This window comes from Notechis scutatus, chromosome 4 (genome assembly GCF_049901735.1).
Source record: "Notechis scutatus isolate UNSWTSFEM ecotype Mainland chromosome 4, rNotScu1.2, whole genome shotgun sequence".
Classification (NCBI taxonomy): domain Eukaryota; kingdom Metazoa; phylum Chordata; class Lepidosauria; order Squamata; family Elapidae; genus Notechis; species Notechis scutatus.
The window spans coordinates 102,380,156-102,403,033 of NC_142012.1; the positions used below are offsets into that span (position 1 = coordinate 102,380,156).

The 22,878-nt window shown below is 35.5% G+C and overlaps 1 protein-coding gene across 8 annotated transcripts in view; it reads right to left on the reverse strand.

The window, feature by feature from the left end:
* Positions 1-22,878, reverse strand: part of INPP5A (inositol polyphosphate-5-phosphatase A) — a 255,053-nt gene that overhangs the window by 82,386 nt on the left and 149,789 nt on the right. For all 8 annotated transcript variants that reach the window (XM_087964256.1, XM_026670710.2, XM_087964259.1 and 5 more), the window contains one exon: positions 9,646-9,730. In XM_087964256.1, coding sequence (XP_087820382.1) covers positions 9,646-9,730 — 85 coding nt within the window. The remainder of the gene's footprint in view (positions 1-9,645; positions 9,731-22,878) is intronic.

Here is a 22,878-nt window from a genome sequence, read left to right on the forward strand (position 1 = left end):
TTTTATAATAACATCAATACCATAATCTTATTAAACTCTTTAATTAAAACTCAATATTCTAAACCTCCCTCATATTATTAAATTTTAAAACCCATCATTATTAACATTTCAACATTTTAATCTCTTATCAACTCTTAAGCCATTTAAGTTTTCTATTTCTAATACAATACTACAATATCATCTTATGTACCTTGCAAAATCTCTTTGAAGAAATTATACTTTATCCTTTATCCCTAAAAAAGATTCCTTTTTTTCCATTTAATTTCAAAACTTTGTAGCTTTTCTCCACCTTTTCCCTTTCTTTCTTCTCCCAACAAACCTTTCTACCCCCCTTCTTCTAGCCTCTGCCTTACTGGCTTCCCTTCTCTGTCGATTCCTTTTCCCTTTTGTTTACTATCCTTATATTGATTTTGCACCTTATTTTTCCCTTTCTTAAATGTTTTTTAAATCTTAAGTCCTTTATTTCTCTTCCTTTCCTCTTCCTTCTTTCTTGGTCGAGTTCTGAGATTTATTAAAGATGGCTTCCTCTCCTTCTTCTTCTTCTGCTGTCTTCATCTGTTGTAATGTTTGTTGATAGTTAATAAGCGCCATTTCTAAAAAAAGGAAGGCTTCTTTCAAACCAGCTTTACCATTTTTTTGCTTGTTCATAATCTTTTCTCAGTTCCTCAATAGAAAGAGCCATTATAAATCTTTTCTTTTCTTTTCCCCTTCTTTCTTCTTACAACAACCAGAATATTCCAAAGAAAAAATAAAACAGTCCCAAAGTTATCAATCAGTCCCAACCAAGGCAGAGTTCTCACTTTCTCCTCCTAGGGTAGTATCAATCAGAGAAAAAGAAAGTCCAAATCTGTTTCTGACATTTTTAATGTTAGGTGTCTATTTTAGGTCATGTGAACCTAGAAATGTGAAGGTCTCTACTGTTGATACTGTGTTGTCTAGTATTGTAAGAGGTGGTAATATAGAAGGGTTTCTTCTAAAGTCTACCACCATTTCTATGGTTTTGAGTGTGTTCAGTTCCAGATTGTTCCAATTACACAAGGCAAGTTGTATAACCTCCTGTCTGTATGCAGATTCATCGTTGTCTCGAATGAGACCAATCACTGTTGTGTCATCAGAAACTTCAGTATTTTAACAGATGGATCATTTGAGATGCAGTCATTGGTATATAGGGAGAAGAGAGTGGTGATAGCACACAGCCTTAGGGGCCCCCTGTGCTGATTGTACAGGTATCGGATGTGCTTCCGCCTAGCTTCACCTGCTGCTTCCTGTCTGTTAGGAAGCTTATGATCCACTTACAAGTGTGTTCAGGTACTGCTAGTTGGTTTAATTTACTTAGAAAAGTGTCTGGAATGATGGTATTGAATGCTGAACTGAAGTCTACAAAGAGGACCCATGCATAGGTATTTGGAGATTCAAGGTGTAATGCAGAGCCATGTTATCTGTCGACCTATTTGCTCGATATGCAAACTGCATGGGATCTAACAGTGGATCCGTGATGGTTTTCAGGTGGGACAGCACAAGCCTTTCAAAGATTTTCATAACTACAGATGTTAGAGCAACTGGTCTGTAGTCATTCAGTTCCTTGATAGAGGGCTTCTTTGGCACTGGGATGATGGTAGAATGTTTGAAGCAGGAAGGAACATAGCACATCTCTAGTGATCTATTGAAGATTCGGGTGAAGATGGGGGCCAATTGGTCAGCACAGACTTTTAAGCAAGAAGGAGTTATTTTGTCTGGCCCTGGTGCTTTTCCTGGCTTCTGTCTGTGTAATAGATCTTGCACTTCTTTTTCTGTGATCACCAGAGATTGTGAGTCCAATGGATTGGGGCCAGTTGTAGGAGGCTTGGCTGTTGTTGGTGTGTTTGAGATGTGGGTTGTGGAGATAGGTGGCTGTAGTTTCTTTTCAAACCTGCAGTAAAACACATTCAGGTCATCTACTAGTTGTTGATTTCCTTCTGTCTGGGAAGGAGGTTTGCTGAAGCCAGTGATGTTTTTAAGAGTTTTCCACATGTTTACTGGTTCATTTGTTGAGAATTGATTCTTTAACTTTTCAGAGTAGCTTTTTTTTGCTGCTCTGATCTCTCTTGTTAATGTTTCTGGCCTGGTTGTATAGCATTCTGTATCATTAGAGAGCATTTCACTGAGGCAGCCGTCGTTGGCGCCATCTTGGCTGAAAGATTTTATGCACCTTAATTATTAATTATTAATTTTATACACCTTAATTATGCTCCTCCCAGTTGCTTATTTTATGCACTTTCCCCACTTCTATTATATATATTTTCAAATCCATTGACCAGATCTGTACACAGAACTTCAGAAGATAATACTCTGGATTACAATAAGGACATTATAATGTTGGGATTTTTTTTATTTTCAATCCCTTTTCTAATTATTCCTAGCATGGAATCTGCTTTTATCACAGTTGCTACACATTGACTTGGCAATTTGATTGAGCTACCCAACCAGATCTTTTCTTAGTTACTTTCAGAAAGCTTGAATCTCATCAGTATATTTAGAGGGGTTTCTTTGTTCCAATGAGAATCACTTTACACTTACTCAGTGGTGGGATTCAACTGGTGCAACAACCAGTTTGGTGAGCATGTGCTTTGCACACGTGGGGTGCATTTGAAAACAGCTCTAAAACTTACCTTCTACAGCAGCCCCAGTGAGTAAAACAGCTGAGGTGCAGCAATCCGCTCTGCCGTGTCTATCAGCTGGGCTTCAAACAAAGAAACTATAGGGAGGACTAGCGCAAGGGCAGGTGGTAGGGGCCAACTGATCATTAGAACTACCGGTTTGCCCGAACTGGTCTGTAGAATTGTGTTTGTGATTTGAATGATTAGCTCATATAGGGAAAAGCTACTCACAGTCTCTTTGGAATGATGAGGAGGACAGAAGCTAGATGCCATTCTTTCTGACAATAGCAATGTTTTAGAATGGATTCCACAAGGGGACTTCCGGTTTGTCGGCTTCGCGAGCGGCAGGGATTTGCGAAGCTGCGCGATCCCTGCCGCGCTAGCCGCTTTTGGGGCTCCGACCCAGACGGAGTGCGGAGCTAGAGCTGCCCTGCAGGGGCAGCTGAAGGTAGGGGGATCCGGAGAGGGGTTTGGGGTGTTGCAGACCCCTCCCGGCCGGTAGAACCCCTTTCCCAGGACAGTGCAGCGGCGGTCCGTAATGGCCGCCACAAAGAAGCTGGCAGCCGGGTAAGAATGCGCAGGAGGAAGTGGAGAAAGTGCTTGAAAAGAGAAAGTTTTTCTTGGCTCCTAGGACTCTAAGACATATTTAATAAAATTCCTGAAAAGTATGACTTTTTGAATAATACCTGCCAGAAGAGGAAAAAAGCGGCAGTTTGATGGTGCTGAAAGGATAGCTTACCCTCTTTTCCTACGGAATAAATAACTGGATATTAAGAAACCTATTTTTTTTAGGTGAAAATTGGTTTTAAGCGATGAGTGGGAAGAGAGAGGATTAAAAGAAAATATTTGTATGCTAAGACTTTGTTGGAGGAGATGCCTTAAGGATTTGAAGACTAGAATATATTGCAATAAGATTTTAAACAGATTTGGACTTTCTTTCTCTTTGATTGATATTACCCCAGAAGGAGAAAGTGAGAACTCTGCCTTGGTTTGGACTGACTGATAACTTTGGGACTGCTTTATTTTTTTTATTTTCTTTGGAATACTCTGGTTGTTGTAAGAAGAAAGAAGGGGAAAAGAAAAGAAAAGATTTATAATGGCTTTCTCTGTTGAGGAACTAAGAAAAAAATATGAACAAGCAAAAAAAATGGTAAAGATGGTGTGGAAGAAGCTTTCCTTTTTTAGAAATGGCGCTTACTAACTATCAACAAACATTACAACAGATGAAGACAGCAGAGGAACAAGAAAGAAAGGAAGGAGCCATGTTAGGAAGCTTATGATCCACTTACAAGTGTGTTCAGGTACTGCTAGTTGGTTTAATTTACTTAGAAAAGTGTCTGGAATGATGGTATTGAATGCTGAACTGAAGTCTACAAAGAGGACCCATGCATAGGTATTTGGAGATTCAAGGTGTAATGCAGAGCCATGTTATCTGTCGACCTATTTGCTCGATATGCAAACTGCATGGGATCTAACAGTGGATCCGTGATGGTTTTCAGGTGGGACAGCACAAGCCTTTCAAAGATTTTCATAACTACAGATGTTAGAGCAACTGGTCTGTAGTCATTCAGTTCCTTGATAGAGGGCTTCTTTGGCACTGGGATGATGGTAGAATGTTTAAAGCAGGAAGGAACATAGCACATCTCTAGTGATCTATTGAAGATTCGGGTGAAGATGGGGGCCAATTGGTCAGCACAGACTTTTAAGCAAGAAGGAGTTATTTTGTCTGGCCCTGGTGCTTTTCCTGGCTTCTGTCTGTGTAATAGATCTTGCACTTCTTTTTCTGTGATCACCAGAGATTGTGAGCCCAATGGATTGGGGCCAGTTGTAGGAGGCTTGGCTGTTGTTGGTGTGTTTGAGATGTGGGTTGTGGAGATAGGTGGCTGTAGTTTCTTTTCAAACCTGCAGTAAAACACATTCAGGTCATCTACTAGTTGTTGATTTCCTTCTGTCTGGGAAGGAGGTTTGCTGAAGCCAGTGATGTTTTTAAGAGTTTTCCACATGTTTACTGGTTCATTTGTTGAGAATTGATTCTTTAACTTTTCAGAGTAGCTTCTTTTGCTGCTCTGATCTCTCTTGTTAATATGTTTCTGGCCTGGTTGTATAGCATTCTGTATCATTAGAGAGCATTTCACCGAGGCAGCCGTCGTTGGCGCCATCTTGGCTGGAAAGATTTTATGCACCTTAATTATTAATTATTAATTTTATACACCTTAATTATGCTCCTCCCAGTTGCTTATTTTATGCACTTTCCCCACTTCTATTATATATATTTTCAAATCCATTGACCAGATCTGTACTTCAGAAGATAATACTCTGGATTACAATAAGGACATTATAATGTTGGGATTTTTTTATTTTCAATCCCTTTTCTAATTATTCCTAGCATGAAGATAATTGAAGTCCATGAAGAGAGAGATACCTGGGTCCAAGTTACTTTCCAAAAAGATTTTTTTTAATGTTTTGTGTGTTGTGTGTATATGTTTTTTGGGGGGAGAATTAGTAAAAGCTTGCAGAAATATAGAATGAGAATAATGGTAACTAAGTCAGAAAGAAATAGATGAAATAATAATAATGATATTGAATAAGAGTAAAGAGAAGTAAAGAGAAATTGAATAAGAGGTTTTTGTATGTTATATTGAAATGGTTTAAAACAGAATCATAATTTATCTGACTTGTTAAATTTACAATGAAAAAAGGTTTAAACATGTAATGAATAATGATAATTTGTGTGTTTTAAAAATTAATAAAACTTGTTTAAAAAAAAAAAAAAAGAATGGATTCCACATAAAGTTCAGGCAGGGCCCTCTGTTGCTTTTCCAGAAATATTAAAAAACACAACTAATTGGGAGAGTATGCAATGTATCACCTTTTACTTTTCAAATTCTTTAATTTTATTTTAATTTTTGTTCCAGTTTAGTTAAGTTATATTGTATACTTATTTCTGGGATTTTATGACTGTTAATTGTCAATTTAATCATTTCATGAGTATGTTAAGTGTTTTCTGTACTACATACTATACCAAGTGAGCTGCTAAAAGTTGCTAGATGGCAGTGGAATATGAAATGCAACGATAGATAACTAGGCCATTCATCCAGTTTAAGAAGCCCTTCCTGCAATTCTTTATACTCACTTTTGAATTTTATTCCCTTTCTGAATATTTTAGTACACCATATTGTTAAAGTCAAAATCACTGTCAACACATAAAGAACCACTGCCACTAATAGAAATCTTTTTGGGACTCATTTCTTATTTTCTTTTATTTAGAAAATTGCCCCTTTATTCCTACTTTTTGCTTTCTGTTTTTTAACCAGTTAGCAACCCATAAAAAACATACCCCCTCACCCACAACTACTACATTAGCTCAAAAACCTTTGATGAAGAACAGGCTTATAAAAATCTAAACAAAAAATGTACATGAGATTACGTCTATCCTCATGTCTGTTGACATCTACAAAAATCCACTCTAATAAAACTGAGGCAGGATTTCCCCTTGGAAAATCTATGCTGAATGCAAGATTTGTTCCCCTAGCTTCCTAATTAATTTTCTTTGCTTTTAATTTCTAATAAATTGCTTGGAATAGACATTAAGCTAACTAGCCTTTAATTTCCCAGATCTCCTTTTAAAAAATGGATTCATATTGACTATTTTCCACTTCTCTGGCAATGAGCCTGATTTGAGCGATAAATTACATATTTTTGTAGGAGGTTACATTGTGGTGTTTCAAGATACTGAAGCATTATTTTCTCATGTAAAATAATTTACTGCTATTTTGATTACCTAAGTAGATTAATAAAGACTCAAGTAGCTAATAGCTTTTGTAATAAATACAGATGTAAAGAATTTACTTAATCTCTCTGCTTTATCTCTTATCATAGCTTGTCAGGATTGTTTCCTGTTGCACATACCATCTAAATAATTTTTTTATTCCAACAATAAGGGAGGATCTATTTTGGAGAGATCTGAATATGTCAAACCAAACCAAGTCAAACTTTTATTCCCAGACCTATCATAGCTAAGCAATATATATTGTGGACAACAGTTATTTACACACACACAATCTCTCTCAAAAAGATAAAGGTTTCTCATGTTATGGTCCAATTCTAGGTGGTGGTGTTCATCTCTGTTTCCTAGCCAAGAGAGCCAGCTCCAATGGTAAGGGGGTTGCTGGACTTCTAACCTAAAACACCCAATGGCTACCACATGGTGTACATGTTTCCTAGAACATCTCTTAAATGCAACCAGAAAACGAAGTTTCCTACTTAATTTCCCCCCACATTTGTAAAATTGTAGGCAATGCTGTGAATTGTTTGGTCATCCTTTCAGAGAGTTTTTTAAACAGATTCCTCACTGCCTTCAACAATGTCAGAACTTCTAATGTACTGTCTTCACTGGAAACTTGGGATACATTCATAGATATATCTGCCTTGAAAATATATTACACATATAGCACAGTCAAACATCAACATGTTTTATGACATTTTGTATTATGTCATAAACTGCTGGGTACAACGGACCCAGAGCAACATGAGGAGTTACTTCAAAGTAGTTCCTTTATTGTTGTCCACTATAGAAGGAATCCTGCCAGAAAAAAATCTGCATAACTATTAGATATCCTGTGAAAGCCTCTGGCTTTCTTCCTGAATACCGAAGATTCCATGCTAAGCTGTCTCTTTGATCCTTGGGAAAGACCCTGCCCTTCTGCCACATATTCCACCACATAAACTGTTTCATGATCATTTTATGTCATAAAATGTTTTATAAAATTTGCCAAATTTTCAGTTCCATGAGAGTTATGGGTCCCATATTATGGACACCTTCTGTAAATTAGCCCGGTTTCAAAACCAGTTTCCCTATAATGCATGATTTTGCCCAGTTAAAGGTTACAGAAACAAAAGTTTTACTAATAAATAGTTACTTATTTCTATATTTTAAAAAAGTTTGATGTCTTCCAACTTTCAAAATCACTAGCTGGTAGGTACTATGTTGGAGAACCTGGGCTATATGTAATCCATTCCTTTCCCCAAATTATAGCACTTATCTTTACATTCCTTAAATTTACAGGCAACGTGTTATTTATTGTGCAAAACTACCTAGACAGTTTCCATTATATAAGGATGGACTGACTTAATATTAATGCTACTATTTTACAAAATGTTTTAATAAACAAGACTCTTCTTGCAAAAGTTCCAGACATTTTTGCATAGGAATACTTCAATATTTATTACCCTGTTTCTCCAACAATACGGCCTCCCCAATAGGAAGTCCCAGCATGTTTTATAGGCATGAAATGAAATTAAGCCCTCCCCCAAATTAAGGCCTATATTAAAACATGCAAAATGGGGGAATGGTGGGGGCTTGCCATTAGGAAGTACTTTGTTACACACCCAGATATGGTGCTGCCTGCGTTGACCCCGATAATGGGTGCCCCACCAACGCCGAGGTCAACATCCAAGCCATCGCCGCCGCCCGAAGATGCAAGGGGGGAAATTAAGTCACCCCAAAAGACGGCCTAGCCATTTTTTCAGGGCTCAAAAAAAAATAAGACCCGGCCTTATTATATGAGAAACACGGTAATTAGAAACTAAAGGGCTTTTAAAAGGATATTGAAAACAAAAGGAACTGTAACTTTCAGGTTCAGCAGCCTCTAAGAGATCTGTGACATATGTCTTAAAAAAATTAAATAGGAATTGAACAGCAATCTACCAAATACTTTTGTTATTCAAAACATGTTTGAACTTTCAGACTGCACAACAGCAGTGCAAAATGGAATAAGTACAAAACAACAACAACTTGCTATAGCCTACTACAACAAACATAACTAGAACAGACTTGCCTTTTAATTAGCTAATCAAGAGCTAAAACTTCAACCTACTCTATATGAACAGTGACAGAGTAGGTGCCAATTGATGATGGATTAGTGGATCCAGCCACTGATTAAGTATGCAAGAAAACAAAACAAAGTAATGGGATTATTTTTTATCTGTTAATAGGGTTAGGATAAATTGGCAATTTACCAAGAAGCTTACAACTCCAAGTAAACTTTGATGGCTTATTGTTACAATAATGTAATAGTTAGTTCAGCTACTGGGTTGACTGACAGATATAAAATGATTTTAAAAGTTTGTGAACCCTTCTGATTTTTTGAAATATCTCTGACTCATTTGTATAACAAGGTTCTCCCTGCCCAGTTTTAGAACTTGTGTGCAGAAGTGATCACATTTTAAGTTATATTTTTGTAGAAGTATTGAATATTCAAAAAGTTCACAGCTTTTAAGCACCACTATATTACAGAGAGTATTTTTCCTACTCCTGCAAGAAAATGATTCTCGTATTATTTTACAATATAGTAATTCTTCATCATGAAATTTTTGTGAGAAAACAAGAGATGGATTGCTTTAATTATCACTCAGCATTTTTCAGACTTCAGTCCACAATTTTAGAAATGTTAAAATGAATGAATGGATGGATGGATGGATGCTGTTCCCAGCAACTATTTTTTGGCAAATATTTGAATCCTTCCAAAGTGGTACAGATCTTTGTAGCATCTTTGTAGGCCTTTGACCTACAATGGTTTTCAGTGTTTCATTCACAGGAAATATGAATTAAATCAGAAATGTTGGAGAATTTAGCTTGTATTCCTAAGGACTGAAATGAACCAAATCAATAGCTACCAGATAAATATGATGACAAAAGCAACATATTGTTTGCTAGCAAACAACCAAGAAAGACTCCATAGATTGTTCATTTCTGTCTATGGCATCAGAGAAGGAACATTTCTCAACCATTCAAGCATAAATCCCCTATTGGTGTAACCTTTGACTCCTTGTATTGGAATAATGGATTTACTATACATTCAATATATTATGGTTTGATAGCTATTTTCAAGTTTTATAAAATTTACTTTTTTGGCAAATTTAGTATTAATTTAAATTGCTTACTAATTGTTTTTTTTTAATTGAAGAATTTTGAATGGAATGTAGATGTAAACAAAGAAGAATGTCCTACCTCTACCACTGACTTTGAATCCAGTCGAAAATTGAAATCACCAAAGATAAAATATGAAACTCGTTCAAACCGCTGATCTATAATTCTGAAAAGACAAACAAACACAAACATTAAATGTTTAATTTAATGTAAACATTTAAATTAAATGCACATCATCAAAGAATTTGGATCAAACAGTTTTCTGGAGGAGGATGGGGAATCAGAAGCCTTGAATGATCTCAAAAAATATGAATGGATTAGAATAAACGGAGAAGACCTGTACTTCTTTAAATTTACTATAAATCTCTATAGCTTTTCAGATATTTGCAAGATCTCTCCCTTCTCAAATAAAAGTTTTGTAAGTTGCATGTAATTGTGCACTATATTTTCTTTTGAACATGCCATGAATCACAGTTCCTATAAAAATTGTGATTACTCACTCAGAGGAGTGATAAATTTCAATAGAATAAGAAAGAATGTAGCCAAGTTATGTCACCAGAATTAATTTTATGTTTCTCAGTGGGAGGATCTACTGCTATTTCAGTTATTGTCTGATGCTTGTAACATATTATCAAATGTATTGTAATGAATCTGCAAGACTTACAACTCAGTTTTACAGTGCTGCCAAATACATGATCAGATTAAATTATTTTAGCAGTAGAATGAGTATAGACCTCATAGCCTTCAGCACACACAAGCACATTCACTCACACTCATAAAAGATGATTTGTGCTTATCATAGAGGTGCTATCTATCAATACACATGAAATTTAATCTAAGCTAATTATATGTAATCCATCAATCCATCACACAAATATGGGATTTAGATTCAATTACTTGGTATCTCTTGGTATTATAAAAGACATTGGTACCAATAACTAGATATTCCTGCCTAAAATTTATGCACAACAGACAATACAAAGCCATTTATAAAGTTGTTTGGGACAGAAAAACAATATTGTATAGTACTGCCATATTCACTACATCTTCTACCAGTATATAATCACATGTCCTGATAAAATTTAAGTAGCAAGTAATATTTCTGTTTGTCAGAAGATTGATACATACAAGGCAAAAATGGTATTATCTCAAACAATTGCTTTTTGTGTATGTTCTAGAAACTGATTTTACATTGACAGGCTACAGTTTTACCAATCTTATGTTTATCTTTGGACTATCACTTCCTTCCTGATAATGTCAAAGAGTCTATTTCTGCAAATTTTCTTGTTTGGCTGAATCAAACATAGAAACTGAATGATTAATCTCAGTTCTAGATGTTTGCCCTACACAACATTAGTACTGCAAATATTTATCTTCCATTTATTTCTTGAAGATACACACCACTTTTTGGCAGTATTGAGCAATGAGACTTATATTGTCCTCCTGAACAGAATAATTCATTTCTAATGATTCATATTTATAAACTGCTATCAGGAAAAAAAAGTTTAAAAGGCAAACACTGAACTTCTGAAGTCCACTACCTACTTTAATTCAACTGTATAGGGGAGGTCATGTCATCCCTTCCAGGTAGAGCTAGAAAAAATGTTATGAATGCTAATATTACTTTTATTATAAGGTTATAGTACAGTAACAGAAGCTCACAAATTTTAATACTGCATGCTTCCCCCTCCCTCCTTTTATCATGATGAGAATTTGGGAAGGTCCTATTTGAGTTACTTTCTCAAATTATATTTCTGTCTCTAGACTCAGATTTCTTTTGTCTTGGCCACAGCTCTTTCTCCTGTTCTTCAAGGTTATTCTTACTGTCCATTGCAAGTAATGGTTTTAGCAAGTTCATCTTCTCTATAGTTGCTTCTTAATTTCTGAAAGAGGATTACTAATTTCGATTCCTTAAAGCATCCAACTACTCCAATAATCATTCTCAGAAAACTAAATACCCAGCTCAGACATACCAAATTAAATCTGACTGAAAACAATCAAGATGAGACCTCAAGGAAACTGAAGTTTCCTTCCAAGAACTCAAGAAAAACACACATTTTGAGAAAAAAAGCAACCATCAATTTTCTTTGACATTTTGGATTCACATCAACTTATACAGCAAACCCAGGTAATCTATAATATTGGGTTAATACGAGCAGTAATAGAGGTTACCCTTAATTGCTCTGACCCCAAAACATGCTGTTCAGACCTCAAAGAAGTGTTGTGATTTAAAAGTGGGCCTTTTGAGGTGTTTCAATCACAAAACATTTTTCACACTTTTGGCAACTAGGACTTGTCTGTTTTTTTCTATATAGCCATCCAATTCAAAACAACTTGGGGAGAGATGGGGGAAATACAACCAGTTTAAAAATCATGAACAAAACTAGCCTCCAAAACACCCATCAAGAAAACATTTCTTAAAACATTGCTCAGTTTATTTCTATCAATCCCCTGGCCCAATTCTTGTGTGAACAGCCAGGTCTTTGTTGCTTTTCAAAAGGACTGGGGACTGCCTGGATTTCAATGGATAGATATTCCACTGGTCAGTGACAGATAAGGCGGGTTTTCTATCAGATTGCATTATTTAATAGAAAGTATCAGGAGCATGCCAGTTCTGTCAGATCTGTTGGGATGGACAAGAGGTAATAGGAAACAAATAAGCTGCTAAAAATCCAGTAAGACAAACAGGAAGTGATTAAGGTATGCATGATAGTAAGCAGGATGCTTGCTCCAGGAATGGGTGCAACTGGTGTACAGGCCCTCCTGCCCACAGGTGGTATCTGTCCCTCAAGCAGATGCCAACAATTAGGATAATCCTCAAAATGTGCATCCAGTTCTGCCTCGGGGAGGGCCATCCCAACCATAACTGAACATTGAAAGTCTCCAATAAAGGCCATCCCTAAAATCTATGCCACTGAGTCTTTCTAGAGTTAAGCATAAGCCAAATGCTCACAGCACTCAGACACTGATAAAGAATCTTAAAGGCGTCACTTGGTTGGTTAGAGATAGAGGTGCACAACTGAATATCATCAGCATACCATGAGGTCTCATCCTATTCTAACAGATGATTTTAGTGAGCAAGTTTGATCAATGACATTTCAATAGGAAACCCAGACCAAAAGCCTGGAATGAGGCAAAATGGGCCCTATAAAACTGCAACTTAATATATTCTCCATAAACTTTCATCAAAAGAGGAAGTTGAAAACTGGATGAAAATTATCCAGTATTGTTGAGTCCAGGAATGGTTTCTTGAATGTGAGTATATACCGTTGTATCTTTAAGTAAAAACAGACTACCCTCTCTATTGTGGATAAATTAACCACTGCCTAGACTTAATCACACATTACCTCCTCAGGCAGCCTAAACCTACCATGAAAGATACAGATCTAATGTACAATTCCAAGAGCTCTGTCCACTTCTTCAGGACTAGAGGTATCATTTCTACCCCAAAACATAATGTGCCTCAATTAACCTCGTAGAATCTGCATTTCCTGAGTTCAACTCCAAATTTATCCATCAGATGATTTGAATACTCCTCAGAAGAGCCTTACAGATTGTTCTGTAGGTTTTTCCCCAAAATTTCTTAAAATCTTTTGTGAAATACAGTATATTCAGATTTTAAAGGTTTCTGCATCTCTTGGCATGTAGTAATCCTCTGGAATGGTAGCCACAGCTTCCAAGCCCCTAGTTTAGGCAATGACTCCAATTTATGGCCTCCCAATTAGCCTTGTAGCTAAGATGTTGCATATGAAACACTGAGAGTGGAGCCTTTCCTTGGCCTGGGTTGCAGTGGGCACGGGGCAGGCAGATAAGACTGAGGGCAAGCAGGAACTCAGGGAGGGCTAAGTGTTGCATGGGGAGGTGAAGTCCTGCTTAGGGGCCCACAGTTTCTGCAACTTTTTCAAGCTGCCCTCACAATGGTTCATGTGTACTTTTGCATTAAAGATATTTATGAACAGAAATGTGTGTTTGGAAAAAAGCATAAATATAATTCATTTTTTCTCTTGGGTAATGTATAAACAGTATCAGTACTTGCTCTGTAAATCACAATAAAAATAAAAAAATAGAAATATTGGACATGTTAAGAGACCATTTAAAGAAGCTACAGCCTCCCCAAAATCTACTTCAAAGTTACAATGGCTGCATGCTCTCATGGTCACATAATCACATTTTGGGTTCTTGGCAACCATCTCACCATTTATTGATTTATTTGTTTGTTTGTTTGACTGTCTATCTGTTTGTTTATTTGACTTGTCTGCCACCCATCTTGTCTAATGATATTATGGGATTTGCAATGTTCTGTAGTTACATGATCACGATTTTCCTCCTTGTTTCCAACATTTACTTCCAGTTTCTGGCAACCCCCAGCCCCCAATAAAAACCTATCAATAGCTGGAAAAAGTGCCATAAAATCAGTCTGGTCATGTGATGGCTCGATTTATGACAGCAACAACTAACTGACAATCATAATTTCATGCTCAATTATGGTTGAAAGTCAAAGAAGGACTACCTGTATAGGCTATTGTTTCCAACATTTATCAATTGTTCAAGGTTGATTTTAACAGAAAAATTTCTTTAAATTAAATATTGGGTTTGATGACAGCCTTCTTTAAAATCCATGAAAGTATGTGAAAAGGTTTGCTTATTTAATAGGAAAAATATCATGTATATATGTTTACAAATGCTCAGTAATATATTTGGGCAAACATGTTACAGTAAATTATGTCTATTTTGAAATAAATACACTATATCCAAATAATATTCTTTCCTAGACAATGTATTTAGCATCTCAGCTCTGAACTATGAATTCACTGAACTATGAAGGCACTTTTGGGGTATTTCTTCCTATTTAAAGTGAAAAATTAAAACATATTCAAAATGATGAATATGACAAGAGCTATATAACTGAATTTTACTATTTATTCTCATATTTATTTCTAATAAGATGGCCCGGAGATGAGGATGTAGTGAAGAAGAAAAAAAAGTTACATATCAGTGATTTTGTGAGCCTGGGTTTGTGTGCATGTTGGGAGCTGGTGAACATGATTCAATGTGACAAGAGGAACATGATCTAGCTAAACCATTTCTCAGGGCACTTTGTAAGAAGGATCAGCTGCATTATTCCTTTAATAGCCATGTCTAATGCAATAGGCCAGTGCTTTTTGTCCCAAGTCAAGGTATCAGCTGCAGGTCAGAAGGTAACATTCTGTTTACAAGATTATTTCCTAAAGCACTTATCTTGCCTTCGGTGTGAAAAGTTGACTTTTCTGTTTGTAAGGGGGCCAAAAGAATTGAAGGAATGGGAAAAATTAGCTACACTGAGCTGGAGCTGAATAGAATTAAGTGGGAGGTCTGAGAAAGGCCCGCTGTGGTGCTCAGCGGGATACCTTATTAGCCACGTCATCACAGTTCATTCAGGCAAACAGTAACAGTGTCACCAACATTCCCACACAAAGACAAAGTTCTTTACACAGTCTATAAACATGCTTCCCTTGGCCGATTCATCCTGGTTTGACACCACTGAAAGGATGGTGCTTCACGCACTTTCTCTCCCTCCCTCTCTCTTTTCTGAACAAGAAAACAAAATCTCAACCATGGTCCAACAAGATGAATAAAGGAAACAAGGAATAACATTTTAATATTTCTAGGGAAGAAGTAATTTAGATGACAAAATATTTTTATGTATAAAAAGTTTTTGGGTGCTTTCAAAAATTAATGTTAGCCATAATCTTATTTATTTTTGTGTATTTATCAGCACAAGCATGTATGTGCCTTGAATGCTAATGAAAGGAGATCATTTGACCCCAAAATGAAAGAAATTACTAAGAGCACAGGACAAATTAATAAGAGCAAAATGAAATGTAAAGTTTGAACAGTGTTAAGACAGAGTGCTATGTTCAGCAGTGGCCTGGACAGATTTTGAAAAATCTCTTCAAAACAGAGTTAAATGCATATTTTAAGTATTTTGAAGATCACTTTTTGCTTTTTAACTTTGTATGCAGAATTTAGTAAAGCAGCTTACCAAGTTTATTAAGGTAGTTGATATAAAACAAACCTGAGGTCTGTATGGTTATCAGTGCAGTATGGTTTGACGATATAGAATATATTTCATTTTTTTAAAAAGAAAACAATAAAAATAACCTTAAAAGGCTAAATACTGTTGCAACCAAGCACCAGCATAAACTGACTGCAATGATAAAGGTGTTCATTTTTGTGTGGAAGGACTTGGTCTGCTTAAAAGAATCTCTCTTTGAGGAAGATGGTCTAGAAATGCAACATATAAATAAATTTTTTAAAAAAGATAATCTAAACATCAAATAAACTCTATAAATACGAATATCCTAAAAACAATGTTGTTGCATGCAAGAACTGCCATATCATATCATGTATCTATATAAGGCTATTTAGAAGTAATTTTACTAAACAAACAATAGAGGTATTTTCATTTGTGTGCAATGTTGAATGTCCTCTGGTCAAGAAAGGGGCCCAGAGAAGTTTTGAAACAAGGTCATAGAAAGGTGACTCTATAGAAGATTTCACATCTTTTATTTCATTTACACACAGTTGTTCATCGAAGCATATTGGCTATAAAGGACAGCTGACAAATAATTAAAGGAGTAATAGAATATTAGATTAGATTTTTCAATGGTTATATGAATTGCTTGAGAAATTCCACCATTTTTTAAAGTTTTAGGTACTACAAAGCTGTACTGCTATGATGGAACTACTATGACAATTCTTCCTTCTAGCCCAAATTTTTCTTTGCTTGCTCAAAAGCAAAGGAAGTTTTCATATTTTATGTCAGACTGCTCTGAAGCAAAAGAAATCTGTAAAATCAGTATGGTATGTAGTCTAACCACTCAAATCAGAAAAAAGCATTGAAATCTCAGCACACTCATGCTGATTTTTAAAAGTTGTATTACAAAATATGAATTTTATTTTATTTGACTCCAGTGGACTAGAGTTGGTCTCTTGTGTGAACTCAAACACCACTTTGGATATTGGTTACTAAAAACTGGGGGGGAAACTCCATAATCATAGACACATAAATATTAATATAAAATCTTCCTTCACTTATCAGTACAGGGGTTAACAACAGAGGAGAATGAATTAGCATTAGCTCCCAAATTAATAGTTAAAATAAAAGCTGCTGATATTACAAGTAGTCTTCATTAAGTGACCATAATTGGGACTGGCAGCTATGTTGTTAAATGAAACAATCACTAAGCGGGAAATCTTGTGCTTTCCTTTTTAAGAATAAGTCATGACAATGTGTATTGTCTGAAATAGTAATCATGTAACTAAGGGTTGCTGCAGAGGTCATAAATGCGGGCATTAGTCATAAAGCTATATTTTTTGGCACCATCATAATTTCAATCACTAAACAAGTCAGTTGCTAAGTGAAGACTATCTATATAAAAGCAGTAATGTGGTCAAATTTATAAAACAGTAATGTTAGACTATTTATTTACCAACAAATGAATTTGTCTTGTTGCTTAGCACACTATGCACTCCATAACTTATCTTGGGACAGTTTTTAAACATTTTTTTTGCTTTATTCCCCCACCCCCCCCAAATTTATACAGCCACCATCTGAAACAAATGATTCTGGGTTGTGGGCAATCATAAAATCAATTAAAACCAAATTACAAGCATAATACAAGGAAAATTAAATATATTCAACAGACAAGAAAATTATAATCTGTAGATGCCAATAAATCCAGGAAATGGGAGCCTTTGGGGAAAAATGAAATAGTGTCAGTGTAGAGTAACAAAAAAAGATCTAAAGTAAGTGTTTTCACCAGCATGTTGTAATGCTGACATTAAAAAGCTGAACTTTATCATATTTTTGAACCTTTTTGCTTTTCGATATAATAGCCAAACCTATTAATAATATAAAAACATTTCAAAATGTCAGGCAACAAACAACAAGATAAAAGGTGTTGTCAAGAGTCTTAGGTAATCATCTTATTACTTAGGGCATTTGCCAGGATCATTTAACTAATATGTGAGTTCACTTTTAATTTCATTATCGAGCCCCATGAACAACACCAAAATAGCAATATTTTTTAAATCAATTATCACGTCAGCAGATATTAACATGGCAAGAAAGACCACATCAATAATATATATTTAATTTAGGGAAAGGATTACAAGAGCTATGAAAATCAATTTTTAGAGCTGGAAAAATGGCTCTGTTTAGTTAGAATGATTTTCCCCTCTATTGACAAAACCATGATCTTATCTGACATTGACATTTAAACTAATGCAATGTTAGATACACATAGTGATATAAGTACTTGTCAATTCTGCTACAATAAAGCACGACTACTATTGTAATGGGCAAAGCTCTTATAAATGTGAATTGTTTCCTAGTAATAGAATTCTTGTAGTACAGCACCCTGGCTTCAGATCAAAATCTACAGTTCATAGGCATGTAAGAAGCATTAGATTTAAAAAAGAACAGACAAGCAATTATATTCAGTAACTGGACAGGCCAGATATGCAATATTTGGATTGTATAGTTCTTTATTAATCATAATTATAATAATGTGCAATGTGGTAAAATCAATGCTGAATCTCCAGTTCATAGTAAACTAAAAAAAAACCAAACCTCAAATAATCTTTAATTTTATAAACTATGCAAAATGGTTTTCTAATTTAAAGACATAATTCAATTAGGTGGAAAGTGAAGCAAATGACCTTGGACTGGTCATCAGAGGTGGTATTTAGCCAGTTCTGACAGGTTCTGGAGAACCGGTAGTGGAAATTTTGAGTAGTTCAGAGGACCGGTAAATACCACCTCTGGTTGGCCCCACCCCCATCTATTCACTGCTGATCAGCTGGGTCTTCTTTTGTTGCCCTGCACAGGAGTAGAAAGCAGGTTAGTGGGGTGGGGAGGGAATGTGGATTTTACAGTATCCTTCCCCTGCCATGTCCAAGCCACACCACACTCACCAAGCCATGCCGTGCCCACCAAGCCACACCCACAGAACTGGTAGTAAAAAAAATTGAATACCACCACTGCTGGCCCTTCCATCTCAACCTTAGGAAGTAGGCAATGGCAAACTAATTTTGAACACTGCAGGAAAACATTGCTAGGAGTCAAAAATAACTCAAAGGAATGATTTTTATATTTTCTAGTTTCTATATTTTAAGAAACATTGTAAACATTTGACATGTCAGTATTACATGCATTTGCAATTTATGTATATACAAATTTGTACCTAGTTTGGGAAAAGCTGCAGAAGACAGTATTTTCCACACAAGGGATATCAGGAATTAGAGGGAGTCTGGGATAATCCATCTCCCCACACAGCACAGATGTAAATGGAACCATACTCACATACAATTTTTGTTCTATATTAGCATTCTTGAAATAACCTTTTCTGATTGGTCGACAGATACTGTAAACTGATTGGTTCAAATATCCTACTGCTATTGGTCCGCTAAGAATCACCCGCGATTGGCACGGCCGATCACGGGAGATTCAAAGAACTGTCATTTGTTGCAAGCCACGGAAATTCCTATAAAAAGCCTGCTGCTGCTCCAAGATCTTGTACAGATCTATACATGAAATAAAGAGCTGAAAAGTCACACTGGTCTCCGCTCTCTTTCCCCGCAATCTAACAATTTTAGTATAAGATCACTCCTTTTTTCCATAAAGAAAAGAGTTGGTACAGGAATATCTATCTATCTATCTATCTATCTATCTATCTATCTATCTATCTATCTATCTATCTATCTATCCATTTTAATGTTCACAATAGTTGCAGATTCAGTTGGTTTAAAATGAAAACATAGTTATTTTTTATAATCCCTGTCAAAAGCAACAGTGTCCTATTATTGGAAAAATATATTTTTAAATAACAACAGTAAACTAGTATTTACAAATATGCCAAGTGCTCAGATTTTTTCCAGTGACCTGGATCATTCACACAAGGTTTGCCTCTGCCTAGAAACAAAGTGGCTTTTTTTTTCAGTTCATTTACTTGCTAGTTCTGGGAAAAGCCCAAAAAGAAACCTTTAGAGTAGAGGGGTCTTTGAGAAGATTTGACAGTTGACTGATGAGCATCTATAAAATGACAAAGCATTGCTCTGTGCAGGCTGTGCATCACATTGCCTCACCCTGGGAAAACTAATTGCTTTGAATTGTTAATAGTAACATTATTTTTCTGGCAATCATTTCTTTTGAATACTCAAAATGAGCATGAAACAGCTCCTTTGACTGAACATAAAAGTTAAATGTCCCAATGTTGATCAAATTAACTTCAGCTATGTGACAATGGACTATATTTGTGAGAAAATAATGAGGATCACAAAAAGGGGCTTTATGGCAAGATTTCACAGTTGTAATGTAAAAAAAATGTTTTTGTTCAACTAGGCCAAATTATGTTTTGAAGAGACAACAGAAGATCTATGTCAGGTTTGAGGGGATGGGAGTTAAAGAGAATATCAGGATAAATTTTGATTTTAGAATTGGCATATTAAGCACAGCTGTGTGTAATTACTCCTCTTCCATACTATTACTGTCATTACTGTCCATACTATTACTGTATGGTAATACTATTACCTACCATTTTCATTGAAGACCTGCTTATTCAATTCCTTATATTAAACATTTCTTGTGTTTTGTTCCTCTCTATGAATATGATCTGCGTAGTAAGCAGTATTTGCATAGTAAGCAACTAATTAGAGAATAGTTGTTCTATTTCAAAAGGCACAAGATTTATCAATTAAATATTTATTAGGAACTTAAATACAAGGTTTGTAAGACAAAGATTTTCATAGGAAACTACTGGCCTCAAAGCAATTCTTGTTATAAGTTACTACAATGACTCTAAATGTGACAAAAGTTCATAAGGTTACTCTTAAAAAATCTGCATGCCATTAATGAAAAGCCAAGAAAACAATTTCAAACAATGTTAATGAAAATCAAAGCATGCTATAGATTTGGTTCATTTTTCTTGTGATATTTTTTATTCTTTTCAATACTGTTTTACTTAACTACAATATTCCAGGACTATATTTCATTTTTGGATATATATTTTTTAAATATTTAAACTCATTTTCAAAAAATAAGAACCCTCAATTTTCTTTTCTTCGAAATAATTAAGACAAAACACAGTCTATGATGCTCAGTTCAATCTTGCATAAGCAGACATAATTAATTGGGATTCACACTTGCATCCAGCTGATGGAACTGTTTTACTTACTCCCACAAATCAAATGTGAAAAGATGTTTCAGTTTCATTCAGTGAAGGTTTAGCTCATTAAATTCTTTTCCTTTTTAGCTTTGTTCCTGAAACTTGAACTGCATTTGCTCTTAAATGCTCTTTAGCAGTTTAAAGACTATAGAGGAAAAGACTTATCAGCTCCTGGTTTTAACAGCACTAAATCTGCATCATTAGAGGATGCAGATAAGGGGATTTCAAAGCCCAGCTTGAAATTTCTTTCTTCTGTCTTTATCTGATACTGCATAACTCCTGTAGCTCAGCTGGAAATGTAGATCTATGAATCCTTAAAGGGAGATTAAAAGGCAAGAAAAGAACTACTTTCTTTCCTATAGATGCTCTTACTTTCCCCTTTTCTACTGTCTGAAGGAGTGATGACAGACAATAGTCCAAGATGGTTCCCAAAACCGTCTGAATGGGGGCACTGTTGGTGGTAGCATTCATTCAAAGTGAGCTTCAGTGTATTGTCCTCCCTCATCAGCAGATCAGAATAGAGTTTGCTGGTGGCTGCCAAAAGGTTAGCAGCCCTGATGAAAGGGGTTTCCCATTATTCACTGCTCTTACAGAAGTCCCTTTTGTGCCGAGAAGCCCACCGTTTCACTACGGAGGTCCGGATCTGCGGCTGGCTGCTTTCTCAAAATGAGCAATCTATGTGAATGCAAACCCTCTGTGATAGTGCCACCTAAAACTGAAGATTTTCTTTTCTGAAAGGCAGGAGAGTCAAGTCTGGTTTTGGCAATGTCACATCGTAATGATATACTGCCATGACATATTTGACCTACAATTAGTGCTATTGCAACTGAGCAGTTTCCTTACTTTCGCCAAGATGTTTGTGGAAGCATTCCAAAGCCTGACAACATTAAAAGAAAACAAACAGCAAATCACAGTAATATACAAATGTTCCCTTGGAACACTATCATAATCAAAAGAGATGGAAATAAATTCCACATCAAAAATTAATTCATTCCCCTTGAAGTTTATGCACATAACTGCATGCTATTTTATAGAGTGGGATAATGGGTCAATTATTTTCATTAGACCACCTACTATCTGCTAGTTGCTAGGATCAGCTACAAAGAATTCTGGCCCAGGTAGAGCTTAATCTTATCCACCAAAGGATATCCACAAGAAAAGTAGACTCACAATCATGTTACCCAGATTAGTTATGCCCGAATTCTAAAAGGGACACCAAATATTTTTCTCGGTACATTGGCTCACATTGGTATACTACAGAGACTAGGGGCCCACACAGATAATAAGAATGAAGTCAAAATAGTTTTATCTTAGAATAATTAAAATAAAGCAAGAATCAAAACAAAAACTTTACAATACTCCATTTTTAAGATGGGGAGTTTGGGGAAAAGAAAATTCATGAATTTCAAACAACTGGGTAGTTGAAGCATACCAATTAATACATTATACAAGAATCCTTTGCCAGGTGAGGAGTAACCAAATCAACTGACAGTGCAATATTCTAACATCCACATTTCTTTTTCCCAAATGTTCTTCATTCTGAATATAGAACAGTAGGCATGAGAAAGCATGAAAAGTTGGTTAGAAATAAAATATTAAATTTGTATTTAGCATTATGTTACCCAAAAAGTGAGGATTAGAATACAGTATTGGACATTTTTATCCTATATTATTTTGTAAGCTCTTAAATATTGCCAAACTATGTACAATGAACAAATTTAGCCTATCATTGATACCTTTAGAAAGTAAAAAAATCCAAATTCATTTTTACTGTATAAAATGGGAATATTCAAGGACAGAATGGTAGTGTTATTAAACTATGGAACAAAAATGTTGAGTCTATTAGAATTGAAGCCTACTATGTTTTAATATTATTATGTTATATCATTTAAAAAAAAAACCTTGCACAAGATGAATTCCTTTTCTGGTAACCGCATGGACAAGTTCATATAATTCATTGTATCAACATGGAATTGATTCACCATTCTTTCTTCCAAGATATTTCTTTGATTTTTCAATTTATCTTCCAACTTTGGTATTTCCTGGTGATACCCTATCCAAGTATTACAGTAACAATGTTTACTTCTATTTAGCTTATTTGAGTTTG